Source organism: Ochlerotatus camptorhynchus, unplaced genomic scaffold, assembly GCF_037179485.1.
Source record: "Ochlerotatus camptorhynchus isolate MF236.1 unplaced genomic scaffold, CSIRO-AGI_Acam_v1.1 ptg000017l, whole genome shotgun sequence".
Taxonomy (NCBI): domain Eukaryota; kingdom Metazoa; phylum Arthropoda; class Insecta; order Diptera; family Culicidae; genus Ochlerotatus; species Ochlerotatus camptorhynchus.
Window position 1 is genome coordinate 2,340,373 of NW_027040509.1, and position 20,821 is coordinate 2,361,193.

Consider the following 20,821-nt stretch of genomic DNA (forward strand, 5'->3'; position numbering starts at 1 on the left):
ACTCTTCGTGGACTAGCTCGGAAAAGGAAAAACCATCAACAACGAGTGAATTATTGGTGCGATTGAAGGCCGAAATCACTGCTAAACGGCCTCGTATGAAGCGAAAAAAAATTGTTTTTGCAAGGCAATGCGCCGGCACATAAGAGCATCGCAACCACGGCAAAAATCAATGACTTACGGCTCCAATTGCTAATGTATTCGCCCACTTTGGCTCCCTCAGACTATTGTCTCTTCCCAAACCTCAAAAGATGGCTCATCAATAAAAAAAAATCAGCTCACGTGAGGAAATCATCGACGCCACGGTGGAGTATTTTGCAGATCTTCAGAAAAATTACTTTTCTGACGGGATCATGAAGTTGGAAAATCGCTGGAATAAGTATATCGAGCTAAAAGAGAACTACCTATATTGAATAAAATAAAATAAAACATTTAAAAAAATTTCATTCCCAAGGAGATTACTTTTCACCCCACCTAGTATAAGCGATGTGGAAAAATGGTGTTTGCTGATATTGTATAGCTGGTCATTGTCTTCGAGCGGTCACCAGAAGACCACTTTCAAATCCGGGACATCCGTAATTTTTTTTTATCTAGTTCATTTATTTGGAAGGCTCAATCGTGTTAAATTTACGGAGCCGATAGTTAATTGTTCATTGTTTGTAACAAAATTAATTTATTTCTACACACTTAGATTTTTTTGCCGAATCTCGGTTTTATTTTGCCGAGATCCGCACAGCCGAGTGCTCGGCAATGAGCTCGGCAAACAAACTGTTGCCGTTAATCTCGGTTTAGAAAAAAATGACAGCTTGTGCGGTTTACCGAAAATCTCGGTTTAAGAAAACTGATTGCTCGGCACAGTAAAACTGAAATCTCAGCAAAAAATGTAAACAATCTCATATAAATTCTACCGAGATTTCAGCAAATCTTAATAAATTCAAATAAATTTGAAAACTTGACTGCATTTTTCAATCAACCATCATTTATTTCTCTGTTCTTGCTGATTTCACATCAAAAATAAAATTAAAATCAATTAATTTAGTTGGCTTACAAACTTATTGCCAGTGGTACTCAATGCTTCGATTTTGAAACAGTATGCATAAAAAAAAGAATAAAAAATCTTGTCCGATGGGCAGCATTTTACATTAAATACTGTAAAAACTTGCAACAGTAGAGTGAAGGCGCCCAGTAGATTGTTTCCGACAGGAATTGAGATGTCCTTCCAAATAATGTTGCAGTCACCATCTTCAAATAATGTTGCTGACACGATGATAAGCGGATCTTCTGTGTTAGGTAATTCCATCTCCGGCTAAAAAAAAAATTTGAGAAAAAAAAAATATAAAGTCAATGAATAGGAAGAGTTTGTTTTATTTGATTTTATATTCAAACAAGCATTTCCATTTGAGGAATTTAATTTAATCATTAATCCAAAAGTTAAATGTATATTTTCCATGCCCCTCGGCTTCTTTCCGATATTATTATATGTTTTGTAAAACAGCGTAACAAATTACTCACATCAATCCAGTCGATGATACCATGCAACGGATTAAACTTTCGTGCTTCTTTTTCTTTGTCCGGTCGTGGTCGTTTTGCTCCTCTGGTTGGATTTTTTTCACGAACTACGGCTAACGCCTTGATCATATCGTTTTTGATATATCTGTACACATCTCGGTATTGATCCAGAATTTTTGGTTGGATAACATTCCATACATCCTCGAACCGTGCCCCATTTGGCCTCATTGACTCAAAGTCAAATGAAATCTGAAACATAAAGACAATAAATTAATAAATTCAGAAGTCCTTCCATATTCCCATATATACCAATGCTCCTCCAAACGCTGTAGCTACCGGAAAGTCTTTCATGAACTGCAAAAATGTTCCTTCCTCACGAATGTTGTTACGGAATCTCAACGTTTGTTTCCATAAATCCATAATTCTTGATTTTGATTGTTCCGTGGGTACAGCAAATTGCAGTTCTAGTACCTGTGAGAAACAGATTCATTATAACAATAAATTCGAGAAATATTTTTCATTGTTTGTTTTACCAGATCATCGATGGTTGCTTCGTCTTGATCGTATTCTGATACTTCTGAAGCTCGCAATGTTTGGCAGTCATCGGAGAGTCTGTGGAATACCCGTTTGTCTGATTTCTTGGCAAGGAACTCCATCCGGTAGTGAATTTTTCCTGAATGGCGCCCACTACCGCGACCGTTTTTGTAAAACCACAGTGCCTGCAATAGTACAAATACAAAAGCACGTTTTCGTTCATTCACAGCAGATATTTTTGACACACAGTTCGATGAAAAAAAATATATATGATCCAGCATCCAATACGAAAAATACGTGAGGAAACTATTTTGTAGTCAAGTTATTAACGAAAGCCAAATCGCAGAAGAGAATTCAAGCTGAACAATGAATTAAATCTTTAGGAACATTGACAGATTCTCTTCGTCGACTTTCTCTTTCCATCTCCCCGTGTATAAATATTCACAACTATTTTCATGGGGGAGGGGGGACGTGATGTCCAATCAGCCTACTGCTCATTTTTGTATGAAATTGGTTCCAAACGTAAACAAGCCCTGTAGGTTTCTTATGGCTTGTTTACGTTTGGAACCAGCTATTTGAGGTAGGCGACGATTGTTCGTATTTGACAGTCACCTCCCACCCCTTGCTATTTTCAACTCACAGATCGATGAAAGAAGCTATTTTATAGTTCCTAATACGACAAACACGACAACAAATGGTTCTGTACCCAAGTTATTAACGAAAGAGAAAGTCGATGAAGAGAATCGATCAATGTTACTTAGGACCTAATGCAATGTTCAGCTTGAGATACACCGACTGGGCTTCTTTATGTTTACGTCAGTTTCTCAGAAAACAATACCATAAAACTTGTTTGTTATCTTGTAGATTTCTATGATAATACGAAAAGTGATAATGTACATATAGTGGATACGTCTTGACCAAGGATCGAGCTAGCATTTCCTTATAGAACGTAGATGGCCTCCTGAAGCATTGGATGATAATGAAAAGAACTTTGGATTTCTCATCATACTTACTCGCCGTAAGCAGATACCAGGTAGTCGCAGAGGATGTGGGTGATCTGTTTGGACACCTTCTCAGTTGGTTTGTAACCTTCCACCAAAAACTCTTGAATCTCTCGTCCTGTTTGGGTTTTTGTGAATATTTGATCGACGTTGATTTCCTTGAAACAAGAGTGATATTTTGTTTATCTATTCGCATATTCGCATAACGCAAACGAAACTTTAACTAAGTGAAAATTTAACACAGGTGCTATGAAAAGTATGATGTATATGATGTAATTACTATGGAATTTACTATAACAATAATGATTGAAATAAATTAATAGTGCAAACAACACGTTACTTGCTCAAGATTGAACGAACGATCATCATTTTCGGCGTTCGAGTTTGTTCCAACGTCATCTGCATGAGTTTCGATTATGTCTTCAATATGGTCTTCCAGTTCTTCAACTACCAAATCATTTTCCAACAGTTTTTGAAGTTTTTGAATGGTTTTTACCATTTTCGTAGAAAGTTTGAGCCGTGTGAAATCATCGTTGTCAAGTAGTGAAAATGTTTCCAGGTCCGTTATCTCCTCTCGAACTGTAACAAAAATATTATCAATTAGAAATTACTTACGCAGCAATGTTTAAAGGTGATATTACTTTTCGTCAATAATCACGGCAATAGTTTCTTCTGGATATAAATTTAAGATTACTTCCATAAGGACTCCAGAAAAAGAATGTTGTATGCGAATGAATTTGGTCCATGGAAAACAGTTTTTCGCTTGATTCTAATACTACTTCGTATGCCTCCAAGAATCTGTTATACGTTATAGTGTTGCATAATTTCAACAATAAATGTATACTGCTATCAACCACAACAATTTCAGCAATGATTCCATATGATGGGTAGTATTCGTTGTCGTAGTTTCTGATGCACACTATCAGATTCGATCGGAATTCTATTCCATTAACTGTGACTCTCTTAGGCACAAACACATGCGGAATAGTATCATGTAGGAACGGCTCACTACGGCAATGACCCCGCTGAACAATTTTACCTCCACTGAATGAGATTTTATCCCTGAATGGATTGTCAAGGATATCAATGACCATTTTGAAATTCTGGCGTTTAGCGAGGCTTTTGCAAATATTTTTGAAATTCCTGCACGTTGCCGACTGATTTTTGGTAGGCTTATTCTTCTGCTTAAATACCAGGCAATTGAATTGTTTCATGTTGCCGCTTTTTTAATGCATAGTATGTAATGGTCAAGGTGATGATTTTTATTTATCCGTCGATTGAATTTCGCGTAAAACAACTCTTCGTATAGCCGTATATGCTCTTCTAGTGATGCCAACATGTGATCCGATACTATTGTGGACATTAATATTCGTGTTATGTTGATCAAATGTCCAATCATGTGCATATATTCGCAGTCATCGGAAATTTTGTGACCAAATAGAAAAGGAAACGCCCTTAATAACAAAATATTTTGCGCAGCTGTTTGTTTCAGTTTGTGGGATGTGGGTTTAGAAAGCATCTCGTTTGTGAAATTTGCTGAAGGTTGATTTTTTTTTGTCGATATATCCATAGGCAAAAGAATGTATACGATGATTAATAAATTCTACATTCATTCCGAGTTCTTTATTTTTATAATAGTAGCTCAATACTAGCTGCACAGTTGTAGGTACCAAACCTTCTGCTATATCATGCATTGTGTCAAGGGCAAAATTTTCAGTTATGTGGAAATTATTCAATTCATTCAACACGCATCCATTCCGTTTCAAACCACAATCCGATGGGCTTATTTCTCCAGACACAACTTTACTCAAGTTCTGTTCATACCACTCCTTTGTTCGTAGGGGGAAATGTTCAAACGGGTTCTGGTGAAAAGCTGGTCTTTGTATTGTGCAAAGTCTGCAAAAATATGTCGCCATAGGTCCGAGAAGACCAAAAACCTCATGCACAGCCAACGTATCGCCACAAAATATGGTTACTACTGCACGGAGTGTGAATTTTTCCGTTCCGTAGCAAACTGTCACTCCTTCTTCCAGCTTTTTGAGGTCACTTATCAGAGGTTTGAGGATTTTGTTATATCCGTGCTTCTTAGCATCTATAGAGGTACAATACATAAGTGGAAAAACGGTTTTCGGAGAACTATTCCATTTGTCGGGGAAATTTTGAATTTTGAAATCAATAACAGACACTTTGTTTATTCCAGCTCTTGAACTTAACGCATTTCCCAACTCTACGTCGTCTTGGTACAGACTCAGACGTACAGTATCAGGGAATTTTTTGAAATATTTACTGTTTTTGTATGTCTCCCCAGATCGAAAGCTTGTATACTCTTTGATCGTTGCGTTTTCTGGTTCAGTGTCGTTTAAAAGATCTCTGTTTTGAGGGTTTCTGAAAATCAGTCTCAATGTTTCAATAATTGGTGTATACATGAAAGCCTCATTGACTTTAACTTTTTTGGAAGTGCCATCAGTATGCCGGATGTCATCTCGTGTTTGAAGCATCTTTTCTGACGGGTTTGGAATGCCTTCAGCTAAAACATTCAAAAACTTGGTTTGCTTTGATAGGGTTGACACGTCAGTGAACAAATCCGGCAAATGAAACTGATTAAGAAATGAAATAGTTTCTGGAGAATCCAGGTTAATGTCGCGGCCGTTCAAAAATTTTTTTGATTTTTCTTGAAAATAGTCTCCAAGCATTTGAACCAAAGTTTCGCATAGCTTGATCATTTCTGCAATTTTTGATTGTGGTAACGAAACATCTGATGTTAACCGACAAATACCAAGTGCAATAGCTTTTTTGATTTGCTCCAAGGAAAGAGTATCATTTGAGATTATTTCATCAATTTCATCCGGTTGGATAGGGCTACTATCAATTTTAGGCATTTTGAGGTTAGGTTCCCGCAACTCATTCAAATTAATTTCTCCTTCCAGTGATTGAAGGAAAGGTGAACAAGGATGTTGCTGCATAATATGCCTTTTTAATGACTTAAAATGATCATATCTGGACCTACATTTAGGAACCAGACAATCATAAAACACTGCATCCGGGGCAAATTGTTTGTTCCGGATATGATTATTAATATGCCGCTGAAGCTCATCGACATAACCCACAACTTTTTCATAGCAGAAAAAGCAGGTTAAGCTAGATGTAATTGGCTGAAACGAAATATGCAAATATGTAATTAAATTATACTTACCGAAGATTTCGAACAGTCTTACATCTTCCTGCTGGAGTACTCCAAGGATCGGTTCCATAATTCTAGGTTCTTCCTGTATACAACATACACTATACACAGTTTTTAACAAAGCTTCCAAACACTCAAATTTTTACTAGCGCTATGAAAATGGCGGATGAAAGCTGAAATGCCGAATGTCGGTAAACAAGCGCTGCCAAAACGAAATCTCGGCATATCACATTACCGAGATCAGTGAAATCATTGTTTACGTTTGCGCTCGGCATCCAGTGTTGCCGAATTTCGGAAAAATATGAAACAAGCCGAGATTTCAGTCTACAGTGGTGCTGAATCTCGGCTTAAACTGTTTTTTTTGCTGAATTCTCAGTTAATTATGATGATACCGTGTTGGCTCGGTAATATGTATTGCCGAGCTCGAGAATAATTTTTAAGTGTGTACGTCTAGTGGGAGTTGGGCCGAATACACGCGGTTTACCCGAGGGTAGAGGGGTACATTATCGAAGGGTAGGATCCTGGGAGGAGCTTAAGGGTGGGGTTCCATCGTCTCATAAGAGCGATGTCGCCAGTATGAAATCCGTAATATTGTTTGCTGCGTAAATTTGTGCAGAGTAGGCCTTGATTTTTCTCTGCAACTGTATAGAATGTAGTAAAATTGTATTTTTTTTTTAATATTAGCTGGTAGTAAGTTCCGAGTGGTCACCAGATAGTCCGCTGTAAGATCTCAAACATCTGTCAAATTCATTGCTGTTTAAATTTGATCAAAGTATGCCTTGACTTGCCTTCTAAACTATAGAAAATTTAGTAACATGGAGATTTTTGATATATTTGCTTGTCATTGGCTCAGAATGGTCACCAGATGATTTACCGGAAGATCCGAAACATCCGTAAAATTGATTGCTGTGCAAATTTGATCAAAGAATACCTTGATTTGTATCGGTAACTATATGAAATTTTGTAAATTGGTAATTTTTGATATATTTTGCTGGTCATTGGATCTAAATGGTCATCAGATGGCCCACCGGAAGATCCTGAAAATCCGTAAAATTTATTGCTACATATTTTTGATCAAAGTATACTTTGATTAGTTCTGATACTATATGGAATGCAATAAATTGGTTATTTATTTTTTAATATGAGCTGGTCATTCGCTCCGAGTGGTCCCGAGAATATTCGGAACATCCATAATCCATTGATTGCTGGGTAAATTTGTTCAAATTAGGCCATGATTTTTTCCTGTATCTATATCCGACTGGCCACCACCAGTGTTGGAAAAGTTCGCGATATTTCATGAAGTTCACCAAGGGAAAAGTTCGTGAGTCATAGTGAGTTTTCGTGAACTTTTCCATCACTGGCCACCACATATTCCATCGGATGAGTGTTACTATATGGATTCTATGGACTCTGAGTGAACGCTCACGAATCATAAAATCGCTGATTGTAACACTCTGGAAGCGAAATCGACAGGTTATATGCATCAAACACTTGCCTTTCAACCTCTTCTTGTATCTAACAAGTAGAAATTTTCATTATAACATCTAATGAGCTCAAAATTTAGAAAATAATATTTTTTGAGCAGGTGAGTGGAAGTAACCCTGATACGGAATGTAGTAAAATGGTGAGTTTTGATATAATAGCTGGTCAGTGGGCAAAGACAATTTAAAATATTTAATTTTTTGGCATTTTTTTTTTAAATTTTCACTTGAAATTACTAAAAACATGTTTTTTTTTTTATTTTTTTTTCAAGAAAAAAATCAAAAACGCTATTTTGGATATGTAACACAATCCAAAATGGCCAAATTTTTGCAAAAATGTGAATCATTGTCCATGCTAAATTTGATGCAAATCGGAGATGGTCGACTTTTTTTTCCGATTCGTAATTTGGCATTTAAAGGGCGAACACGAAATTTTTGCGACACATTCAACAGGGCATAACTTTTTTACCATTGGGTAAACATCAACCAAATTTTGCACACTTTCTCATTGATGTGTATTGTGTACATGCTGTCAAACTCGAAGTCGTGTTTTTCGATTCAACGAAAATGGAGGTGAACCAACGCGAGTTGAGAGAACAAATTCTTTCCAAACACCTGGAATTTCCTGACCTGTCGCACCGGCAGTTGGGAAAAATGTTGAACATTCACCATTCAACCGTCTCCAGAGTGTTGAAGCGGTTCCAGAAGCGGTTGACGTTGGACCACGGCAAAGGAGCTGGAAGAAAACCGGGACCGGAGAACAAAAAGACGGAGGGAAAGGTGAAGCGGATGATTAAAGCAAATCCCAACGTCTCAAGCCGTGATTTGGCTAAAAAGATCGGCATGTCGCAGAGCTACGTCCAGAATGCAAAGAAGAGAGCTGGACTACATACATACAAGGTACAGAACTTCCCAAACCGCGATGAGCGGCAACAATCGACGGCTAAAACTCGGGCACGGAAGCTCTACGAGAAGATGCTGACAAAATATGACTGCTGTGTGATGGACGACGAAACGTATATAAAAGCCGATTTTAAGCAAATTCCGGGGTTGGAGTTTTTCACCGGCAAGAGCAAGTTCGATGTGGACGACAAATTTAAGAAGAAGAAAATGTCGAAGTTCGCCTCCAAATATCTCATTTGGCAGGCCATCTGCTCTTGCGGACTGAGGAGTGAGCCTTTCGTGACAAAGGGCACAGTAAATGGCGAGATCTACAAATCTGAGTGCCTCGAGAAGCGCCTTTTGCCGTTCTTGCAGCAGCACGACGAAGCTTCGCTATTTTGGCCAGATTTGGCATCATGCCACTATTCTAAAAGTGTCCTGGAGTGGTATGAGGCCAATTCTGTCCATTTTGTTCCAAAGGACATGAATCCGCCAAACTGTCCGGAGCTGCGCCCGGTGGAGCAGTATTGGGCAATAATGAAGCGGGAACTTCGGAAGAGCAAGAAGACAGTCAAAGACGAGAAGGACATGTTAAGAAAATGGAAAAAAAAAACTGAGAAACTGGTACCGGATGACACTGTAAAGACTTTGATGGAGGGCATCAAGCGAAAATGCGTTCAATTTTACACTCAAGGCTCCATCGATTAATTTTTCTTTTGATTTTTGAAGTAAATATATGTATAAAACTACCCTAAAATTTTGATTTGATTCTAAACATTATAAGAAAATTGGCATGACATTTTCGGTGTCGCAATAATTTCGTGTTCGCCCTTTAAATACTAATAAACATGAAGTTTTTCTAAAGCCATTAGATCGTTCGTTATTGTACTGCTTCGGTTATGAGCCCCAAATATTGGATAATGAAGATATTGAAGATGTTTGACTTTGAAAAAACCCAAGAGGTGGATTTTAAAACAAAATAGAAAATTTTGGACATTTGCATTTTTTGAAAGCTCTTAGAATTAGAGTTTATTTTAAGAGTCTGATACTTCAAAGATTTTTTTTATTTTGAGAAAACACCCAAAAGAACTTGGAAGAGAATTGAAAACAACTTCCTTTCCTCTATCCTTTTATTTGGCAGTAATAGCAGTGGCAGACGTAGAAAAGTTTAACTTGCATACCACACAATCGGAAAAATTTCCAGAATTACGGGAATGTATGGGAAAATCCGAGGATAAGGAAATCGGAATATGCTGGTCACCATGCAAATTTGAAAAATACTTACGCATATTGAGTGAAATTTCAATTTTGGTTAAATGAATCATTTTACCTAGTGACTCTTTTGGCTTAATCACATTCGGTCTAAGGGCGTTGAGTCTGTTGGCATCTGGCCTAACAATCATAAATTGTTTGGCCCTCCTATTTCAAATTCTGGCTTCGCCCTTGACTAGAAACCAAAAATATCCATTTGTGTTACAAAGATTTTAAATATATCGGTTACTATACATAACCTGAAATGGCTTCGTTTTCTGAGTACAACGATAGTTTTTTCGAAGCCATTTACTTCCATATCGATTTTATAATCTTTAAATCTCAATGCAAAATAATCACTTAACTTTTTTTTCACAAAACTAACAAAATGACAGCTCACTCTCATACAAAGTGCCACCGACGGGCGCTAAGATGGCGATTAGTTCTAATGTAATCACACTTATTTAAAATAGTTCCAGTGCTCCAAAATTTATGAAATTTTGGATTTCGATTCCATTTGTACCTAATGAAGATAACGAATATGCAATTACCTCTAATGAACCCAATTGTTCTAAGAACAATTGAACGACAAGAGTTTTTTTTTTCGATGTGCCCAATTTTTAAATCCATACTCTAATAAAATGCCTGGTTTTATGAGGGTTTTGTAGCCCTCGATTAAGACTTGTAGAATACTTTAAAACCACGATAAACTTGCAATGTTGCTTGGGTAGGCCAACATTAGAGCCATTTCCCCTATAGCATCGAAATAAATGTTAATCGAATCGATGTATTAACATTGCTTGAACACGGAATGAATAAATTTTAAGTCATTCTAAATTAAGTAATTTTTTAGTGTACATGAATTAAGTCAAACAACTGTAGGTAATCGTTGGAGTGAATATATTCTTAAGATCTACACAGCACATATATAAATAACATTAATATCAAGCTTGGAATTGCATCGTTCGCAACACTGTTACGTTCTGTGATGACAAAAGAAAACTGATGAAATTTTGTAATAATCTCAATCATCAATCTCTGTTAAAGTTGCGTGAGATCATTCATTAATAATGACATTTTTCAACCCTGTTTATCTCGAATGAACTGAAATATCATGCAGATGGTCAAAAATGACACTAAAAAACTAATTCTTATTTTGATGCTAAGACAGCTATGCCCTCCAGAGCACATAAAAAAAGTAACTCTTTCTATCCAAACTTAAACAGAGATTTCTATCACATTTTCAGTTACGTGTAATTGAACAAGAAATGAAAATAAAAATAAGATAAACTTAGTTAACTTAGATGAACCAGCTTATGACTGGAAGTCTCGTCTCTCTTGGGTAATTCAAATGGTCGTTCAAAAAACCTAACGTTTTGTTCGAACAAATGGGTCATCGTTCGGTGTTGTTTAATCCAAAGACGCTTGAATTGTTTGCACAGTACTTCTGTAATTTTTGACACCTCGGAATGAATTTCCGGCATAAGATCCGTATCGATACTATAAAATTCTATGACTTTATATGTAACTGCAGAGCTTTTTGTCTTTAACGTTCCTTTAGCTTCTTTCCAGGAGAGGAACAGATCCCGTCTATCAATACCCTCTGTGTTGACAAATTACATTGCATTTTAGGTATACAGCAAAATGGAAGTATCAATATTATTATTTTTACGTACCTGAAAGGTTGCACATCTTTTCGGACTCCATTTTAGATTTTAAGATAAAGATCGTCTAACACAATAAACTGAACGGTACGAATTGCCAGCACAAACAAACTGAAACTAAGCAGCACGTGGTTGATCAAAAACTGAAAGTTATTTTTGTCTAGCTCTCACATAAACTTGGTAAACATTGTGTATTATATAAAGATGTGAATGTGTTAGTAGGATGGCAAACTGAAGACCAAAGGTAAAACCGGAATGCTGTATGAGGAAAATACGCTCCTCTTTGAATGAGGATAAATCAATAGAAGAACATTACAGAACAAGATAAAACCTATGGTGTTTTGTAGTTTGAAAGCGTATCTTTCGAATAGAAACTGTTTGGTTTGCCGGTTTTTGCCGGTTTTTATGGTGTGTCGACGTGAAAAATGCGTATTTTGACTATAATATTGTTTATAACTTTGACAGTTATGGTCAGAGAGGTAAAGTGTCTTGGAGACAAATGTGTGTTTTGTGATTTCAAATAACTTTCTAGAACAAACCTTGTTGATAAAATCGCGTCCAAAAAAGTTATTTAAAAAAAAAAACTGTTTTTGAGGGGTCATTTAAAGAAAACGTTCGTTAACTCGTTACGCAATCGTTTTACGAAGTTGGTGTCTTCAGCAAAGTTGTTTCATTTGACATAATCTACAACTTTGCTCAAGACACCAACATGATTTGAGCAAGTTTGTAAAATTTTAATTTTGCCCTTCCCTTCTAGGTGGATAGATCAACACCAAACGATAGCCCTTTGAAAACTCTGCAACTCTCCTGAAGACACCATCCTTCTAAAATGTCGTTTTCAAACCGAAAAATAAAAAACGCACGTTTTGGGGGGTTTTGAACCACTGCACAGTGGTACAGAATGCAGATTTAGGTGGAATGATATGTTTTGAGCCTGAAATTGAAACTTTAGACTAAAAGTCTCTTCTACAAAGTTGTTCCTTATAGTTAGGCCCTCATTTTTATGACAATGAATTCTAGGGTGGTTCCTATTATCATTTAAATCAAAAATCTAACTTTTTTGTTTGAATAAATTAAGGTATTCATTCTTTGGCAAAGTTATAGCTGAGCAAATTTCAAGCAACTTTGTTGAAGATAACTTTTTTGTATCCGATTTAGAGCTATTTTTTTGAATTGAGTTAGGGTGACTCTTAAAAAAACAGGTTTTTTGCTCTATTTTTCTTATTTCGAATTTCTCAGCAAAGGTGTCATGAAATAACTTTTAGATCTTAAGAAGGCGCAAATTTTTGCTGTACAAAGCTTGTCAATATCTTTCACCGATCAAGAGTTATTGACGTTTTTATACTAAAAATATGCATTTTTCAAATGTTAATATCTCTGGTTGGGGCCAACAAAAAAAAAAGTTAGTTTGCAGCATTTGAAAGGGCGTATGTTGTTCTCAATTATATGAAAAAAAATGGAGGTATGTTATTTTTTAAACTCGAATAAAATCAATTTGAATTTATTTATATTTTTTACTATATTTGAGTATATCTTTTTTATTAGAAGAGATACAGGCAACAAATTCAGCTATAAAACATTCGTCTGCTAGCTAAGCTATAACTTTGCCGAAGAATGTATACCTTAATTTATTCAAACAAAAAAGTAAGATTTTTGATTTAAATGATAATAGGAACCACCCTAGAATTCATTGTCATAAAAATGAGGGCCTAACTATAAGGAACAACTTTGTAGAAGAGACTTTTAGTCTAAAGTTTCAATTTCAGGCTCAAAACATATCATTCCACCTAAATCTGCATTCTGGACCACTGTGCACTGTGGATAGAAGCAAACTTTTAAAACGTGGCATAGCACTTTTGGCCCCACCATGGATTTTAATAAATGTTAAATTCATCCGTCCTGATGCCGTTTCTAATGTTTTATTTATTCAGAATGATAGAAAAAGTAGTTCACGTTTTGACAATTCACGAAAAATGTCATACTTGTTAGCGCAGCGATAATTTTACATAAGGTCTACCACATTCAGCATTTTTGTGAACGTCTATTCCAAGATATCTTGAGGTACAAGTTACGCTTGTAACGGCTGACTAAAAGTAAATTTGAACGCTCCTCGCGCGCCCCTAGCACGCCTCTAGTGTTGGGAATGGAAAAGCTTTGACAGTGGTTTGTTTACCTTTCTATAGAAAACAACTGGTGCAAGTTTGGTCAAAGTAGTCGATCGCGTTCAGAAATAACGTCAAAGGGAACTCGAAAGAAGAAAATTTATTGTGCACAAACACCTGGAAAATCCGGATTGGTCCGCTTCCAAGCTGGTTAAAGTGCTGAAGATGCCGAAAACAACATTTTGACGAGTGCTAAAAATCTACAAGGAAACCCTGCGTGTGGAAAGGAATCAGGTGTTGAGGTGCGTTAAAGTCAACCCCGGACTTTTGATCCGAAATGTGGCCAGAAGATACAACGCCAACCTTCAAACGATGCGGAACATCCTTGCCAGGGAAGGATGCAAGTCGTACAAAGCCAGAAAACATCCGAACTGGCACATGAAGCAGAATTCCGTGACCAAAAAGCGTGCAAGGCTCTTGTACGACCGTGTTTTGACGAAGCACTTTGATCGATGACGAAACATACGTCGAATTCGATTTTAAGCAGCTTCCCGGTCAAAAGTTTTACATCACGACTGGACGTGGGGATGTGCCGGGAAGATTCAAGTTCGTGATTTCCGACAAGTTCGCGAAGAAGGCCATGATTTGGCAAGCGATTTGCAGTTGTGGCCTGAAAACGGAACCATTCGTCACATCCTCGACGATGACATCCCAAGTTACATCGAAGAATGCCTGAAAAAGCGTGTACATATTGCCGTTCATCCGCAAGCATAGGGGCAATGTCATCTTTTGGCCCGATTTGGCCAGCTGCCACTACTCCAATGTGGTTCTGGAGTTGTATGCTGCCAACAAGATCGATTTTGTCCCCAAGCTAATGAATCCTCCAAATTGCCCGGAATCTCGACAAATCGAAAAATACTGGCCAATTTCATCCAACATCCAGCAAATGCGGGCAAAATGGAAGAAATGCGTTGATTCCGTGTCCGTTTCCACTGTGCGGGCACTGATGGGCTCCATCTAGAGAAAGGTTCGAAATTTCGTTCGGACTGGAGAAATGTAGCCATCTAATGCTTTTATTAAAAGTACTGTAAAGCAACAATTAATGGACTTTTTAAACTTATTGAATCACGAATTACAGGTCTTTTTGTGCGTACCAATTTCCTTTTAGTCAGCCTTTAGACTCAATTTGTGGATTAAAGGAGTGTGGGGAAGAGAAGGCAAAACACAGCAGTGTTTCATTTTAGAAGGGTAAGCCTAGCCAAGATGACGTCAGTTTCAAAAGCGGAGCCTCCTTTCCAATACAAAAACTGCATCTTTTTACTGGAATCAATTGAAGAGGTATGCTTTTTGTCCCTTCAAACTTAAAAATGGCTTTTTGTCCGAGCACCTTGCATTTCGAGACAACTTGGTCTAACCAATAGATTAAAGCCACATAGCAAAAAAATCCAAACCTCTGCATCCAAGTGTGAAACGGCCCGAAGCCATCAGTGGAATTCCCTCGACCGGAACCAAATATCTGACTCCAAATCGAAATCGAACACCTACCGACAGGCACCGCATCAGGGCATCCCACCGATCGCCCCATCGAAAATTGATGAAACGAGGCAAAGGTTCACCTTTATTTGATTAAGTTAACAATCCCAGCGGGCACCATTCCAGCAAAGTAGCAGGCAGGTATCATGAACTCTGATCCCAGTTTGATTCCGACCGGTCCGATAGCAGCAAAGAAGAGAAAGAACACCGCCGAGAAACCCAGATGCCTAATCCGATACGAGAGGCCGATTTAGTGTTGTAATAACAAACACCATGGCACAAAGTATCGATTTTCCATCGCACCGCTGCGCCCCCTGCGTCTTCTTCTGACACCTACCAATAGATTCTCTACTCTAATAGGGTAAATCGATTCCGGCAGTTACGATTCTTTCCCGGTGACTTTTGTCGGTTTGTTGTTTGCCATTTCTTTCCGGTTTAATCTGGCTAATTTTCGCAGTTCACGCCACCCGACCCCCAATCGGTGGAACTCCAGTTAGTGGGATCGGTTTATTATGGAGGAAAGTTGTGCTTGTGCGCTTCCGTGGAACTGTTCCCGAAGTTCTATTATCCTTTTTTTCTGCTTTCTTCCGTCTCACTTACACGCACATAATCGGCCAATAATGAAGACTAAGCAGTCTCCAACCAGGCATTTACGGTTACGCGCAATCTTTGGGGAAATTAAGTTAAAATAAGTTCGAGAGCAAAAGTGAAAGTGACTTCATCTGGGTCGGCATCTCCGGAACGGAAGAACCGACGACGACGACGGCGGCGACGAAGAAGAATCGGAAAATCCTTTATGACTTTGTGTGTGAGAGCCGGAAGAATGATGCGGAGGGGGAGGGGGAGTGTTATAAGACTCTTGAGAGAAAAGACGTCTTCGGGCAGATGGCTTCAGGCTTATTTTCACGCCACAGGCTTCCAGCGGAGCAGAAGTGGATACCAGCTGTGAGTGCGGTGGAATCAACAGACGACGGAGGCACGCTGCTAAACGGCTGCTTTCTTTCCGTCGCTGATGCTGAGACTGCTCGTTCGGATGGGGATTTGAAGGCTTTAATCGGCTGCTTCAAACGTGCGAAGAGATTTCCCAGGAATTTCCACGAGATTTTCCACCAAGATAACGGAGGTGGTCGCAGCCGGGAACGTGTTGAATCCGAGCAAAGTGGATGTCATGTAGTGCTGACAATTCAAGTAACAGGCATTGCGCTTTAATCGTCCTTGACAATGGGCTTAATCTGCCAGCGTTGGAAACAATCCCGACCAGGCTCTCTTCCTTTACACAGCTCCGATATCCCGCATCACTTGCGCCATTAACAAAGCATAATCCACGACTACAAGGAAGACACGTTCAACGCCTCAGCACAACCGTCTATTGTTGTTGTTGTTGTTGTTGTTGTTGTTGTGCATCACATGTAGGTACTTGAACAACGTTGTATTCTCGGTGTCAATGTGGTTGATTTTCAGTGTACTCCCCGAGTTCCCCCGTCCTTTCCTGTAAGTTGAAAGCAAGCAAGCATTAGTGAAAATCATGCATCATTCTGAGTAGACCGGCAAACAAAGGGGACACTTTCTCCATAGTAGATACAGTTTGTATCAACACAGCTTGTGTGCTGTGTACCAACTTATGGTGTGTGAGTGATTCTCCCATTGCTACATCCTGGCGAGCATTGGCGTAGCTAATGGGGGTGCCTAGGGTGCCCTCCAGATTTTTGTTGTTGATTCTAATACCGGCAATTTCAGATATATAAATCCTCATAGCATTCTGGAGGGGTCTTAGATGCGCCCCAGGGCATCCCCATTTGCTACGCCAATGCAGGGGTCGTAGAAGGCAAATACAAATACCGTCAGCCAATTCCTGCCAGTTTGGAACGTTCAGCCATTGAAACTGGTGTAGTGACATTTTGACAACGAACAAACAGATTTCAGGGAGCAGTAGTTATACTGGCTGGCCGTACTGCTGTTTGCGTTCTGATTACAATCAGTTTAGTTTAATTTTCTTTATTAAAGAGGTCGGGTTACAATCAATGATGGAAAATTGTTAAATTGAGATTAATTTTTTGTTTGTAAGTTCCAGTTGAAATCTACAGTGGCTTGTTATTCTTGAATCTTGGCAAATCTAGGACATATAAATGGGATAAGAACATGAAGATGGGAGGGATCAATGTCAGGATCCGAAAAAGTCAGGTGACTCCGACCCCTACATCGACTCCACAGCCCTGATGTAAATGCTTGTAGATCACACCTAACATCTTTAAATTTTATATTATATTCATATCGGGACATAATGCTTATTAAATTAATAAACGGAATTTTGGTGACGGAAACATGAAAATCGAGTTGAAGCTTGTGTCAATTTGAAAATCAACATTATTTTAAATAAAAGAAAGGAAGTGAGTAAAACAAGACGAGAAAATCAAGAGCTTGACTTTCGGACTGAGCTTGTTTAATTTTAAATTACGTTTGGTGTTGTCAAGCTGAACAGGCGATTTCAAAATGATACGTTAAGTACTTTGCATGAGGAAAGAAGACTTGAGTTAATTTTAAAGCTCTGAATGTGTCTGAATGTCATAAGAGTTCGGAATGTTCCTCACGGCCATCGTCACTTTTCCGAAGATTTAGGAAACTGTTCGAGCTATCTTATGTTATCAGCAGTTGATTAAGCTTCCTAAACAATCTTTGATTATATCAATCTTCTCAGAGAGCTTCCAAGATCTTTTGAATAGAAACTAAAATAAATGTTTAAGGCATCTTCAGAAAACTTATGAACAATTTCGAGATTCTCAGATCATAAGTAATTTTATGACGGTTATATAAACTGAACTTGCGTGTTGCTTGGGATGGTATAAGATGTTTTCGATTGCAGATCATTTTGGAGTACCGCAGAGAGTTCTTTGAAGATAATCAAAAAATGATAATTATGAATGACATAGAGAAAGGTTAAATGTGCCATGATTTGACCCTACTATTGTTGGTCCAATCTAAAATTTCAAACTTTATCATTTAAAAAGAAAATATTTCGACGCAAGGCGAGATCATTTATTTTGATCATACGCATACAGGGATGGCATAAACATTAGCAACATGATATATTTTCGTTCATAATAAGCTGTTAAATATAACGGGCATCATGTGACGATTAGAAAAAGGTCCTTTCACTATCACTATCTTGAGGTTTTTTTTTTTTGTCATTTTCCACACATGAGAATAATTTTCATACAGTTTTAAAATCGAAATTTCAAACTGATTTTGGTAAATTTTGGCAAGCAACAGTATTTCATCGGTAGAGTGAATATATTTTATAGATTTCCTATAGATATTTTATAGAATTCAATAAATGAGCTAGCAATTGCAATGTTCACAACACTTTCTCGATCTATCATGCCGAAAATATCGATAAAATTTTGAAGAAAATCTCTATTGTCGTTTTATCAACCGATGAAATTGACAGAAATATCTCAGAAAAATGCGTGAGAACTTTCATTAAAAATTACATTTGCCTGCCCTTCTCATTATCATAGTGCTTTATATTGATTTTGAAAGCTTCAGCAAAAATATGTAGTTTACGTTTATCTTCAACATTATTTGCTTGAATTATTATTATTTAAAAATATAATAATTGAAACCTAAATTTAAATGGATATCCCTATAAAACGGCCCAAATATTCAAAACTACAAACATGGAAAGCTGGTATCTTCAACAAAGATTCACATTTTGATTAGCTCTACAATTTTGCGCAAGAAAGTATCCTTCTATCTTATTAGAGGAAAAAGTTACGTTTATAACTTTTCTCATAGTAGGTCATGATAAACTTTTGAAATTGTAAAATTATCATGTTTACAGGTAAGACAAAACGTCGAATGAACAAAAAGTCGAAGGGTCAAAAGGTCAAATGGAATAAAAGGTCGAATGGACATACAATCGAATGGACATACAATCAAATGTACGAACGATACAACTTATCAAACTAATTCCAATCACATTATCCGTTTTGAGTCATAGATAATCAAATGGCATACTTTATCCATTTCGCCATTTTGACCCTTCGACCTTTTATCTGTTTAACCTTTTGTTTATTTTAATCCCATTCGACCTTTTACCCTCTTCCTCTTCCTCGCATTTCAAGCTTATTGCTTATCGCCTATTAGCTCATTGCGTGCCATCAACTTAGTGTTCTAGATGCATTTCCGAAGTTAATTGAGAGCTTTCGATGCCTGAACCATTTTTGCATTAATATACTTGTGTGGCAAGTACTATCATACTCTAAGCCCAGGGAAGTCAAGAAATTGTCTAGCCCGAAAAATTCCCAGACCCGACCGGGAATCGATCCCAGCCACCTCCAGCATGGTCTTGCTATGTAGCTGCGCTTTTACGGACTGAGCTAAGGGAGGCCCTTTTTTCCCTGTACATTGAATTCAATCTTTTGTCCATTCGACCTACTATCCCTTTAAATTTCAACAACCTTTGTCCATTCGACCATTTGTTTCTGTACTGTACTGTCAACCTATGGTTCATTCGACCTTAAGTTCTTTTAACTTCCATATGACCTTTTGTCCATTGCGTCCTTTTTCCATTCGACCTTTTGTCGATTTAAGATTTTGTATTTCGACCTTGTGACCATCGACCATTTGTCTATCGTCAAACTACCATTCTATCACGCAAAATAGTAACACCATGACATACATAAGGCAAAACCTCATCTATTGGTAATGTCGAGAGAAATCGACGATCGAAGTGGACAGTGACCGTTACGTTATATAATACATATCAAACCCAGCGGTGATAATGACGACGACAACTGTCACGCTAAACATAATAAGCAATGTGGAACCTGGGATTCAACCCAAGATAGTTTGCTCAGTAAGCACAAACGAACACTCTAACGCCACTAAGCTCCTCATATCACAATGAATCACAACAACCGGTGAACGTGGTGTTTACATTACCGTTCAAACTTGGCTTCGATGGTTGTCTTGTATAGTTTATCCCTAGAATTTTTAAGCCCTTTGAGAACAGTAGACAGGTCAATTGAGCCCAAGTGGAATTGTCAATGACTCACTTTGTTTTCATCTGTTCGGGACCCAGAACCACTGCGACCAGTAATTTGAACTATTGTAGTATATTCCGTGTCCTGAGTTTAAGGCATGTCGTATTACTTCATCAGTATAGAGAAATGATGAAGTATTCTTTTTTTGATACAGTTATCATTCATGCCTTCATCGCAAGGAATCGATCCTAGCTGAAAGGTCCCGCTATTTATACTCTTCGAAGAGTGAGATCACCCTCCAAAGGCGTGCCCCTTTGTCAGTCAGAATTGGATTCCTTAGCAACAAAATTTAACAATGACACCGATAATGGCAATGCATCAGAACCATAGTCTTAACCACTTCAAACTAGGGAACAACCAAGAGAAGATTAAGAATCACTTAGATGAAGACTAACGAACTCATTTTTTCTTTATTTCAAGATCATCCTCGGTGGACAAAGCCGAGTCTTGTCACTATCAACAAGGCATAAAAAGTAACAAAAACTAAAATGTGTTCCTTCACGCAATCCAAAAATTTATTACAATGAATGTTAATTACATTTCCTATCATCCTCTGTTCATAAACATCGTAGCGAATGTAAGAAGTTGACCTTGCAGACGATGCAATGATTTTTAATCCTTTTTATATTCCGTGTTCTGTATAT

At 37.8% G+C, this 20,821-nt stretch overlaps 2 protein-coding genes across 2 annotated transcripts in view; one reads left to right on the forward strand and one right to left on the reverse strand.

Annotated features, from left to right (window-relative positions):
* LOC135702374 (uncharacterized) overlaps window positions 1-20,821 on the forward strand; it is a 422,075-nt gene that overhangs the window by 146,729 nt on the left and 254,525 nt on the right. The window lies entirely within an intron of this gene.
* LOC135702327 (uncharacterized) lies at window positions 1,028-6,292 on the reverse strand. Its single transcript, XM_065223355.1, has 8 exons — window positions 6,235-6,292; window positions 3,382-3,620; window positions 3,054-3,199; window positions 2,921-3,001; window positions 2,040-2,346; window positions 1,816-1,977; window positions 1,510-1,755; window positions 1,028-1,303 (listed from the first exon to the last, which is right to left on the reverse strand). Exons 1-8 carry the CDS (start codon window positions 6,290-6,292, stop codon window positions 1,028-1,030), a joined length of 1,515 nt encoding a protein of 504 aa, XP_065079427.1.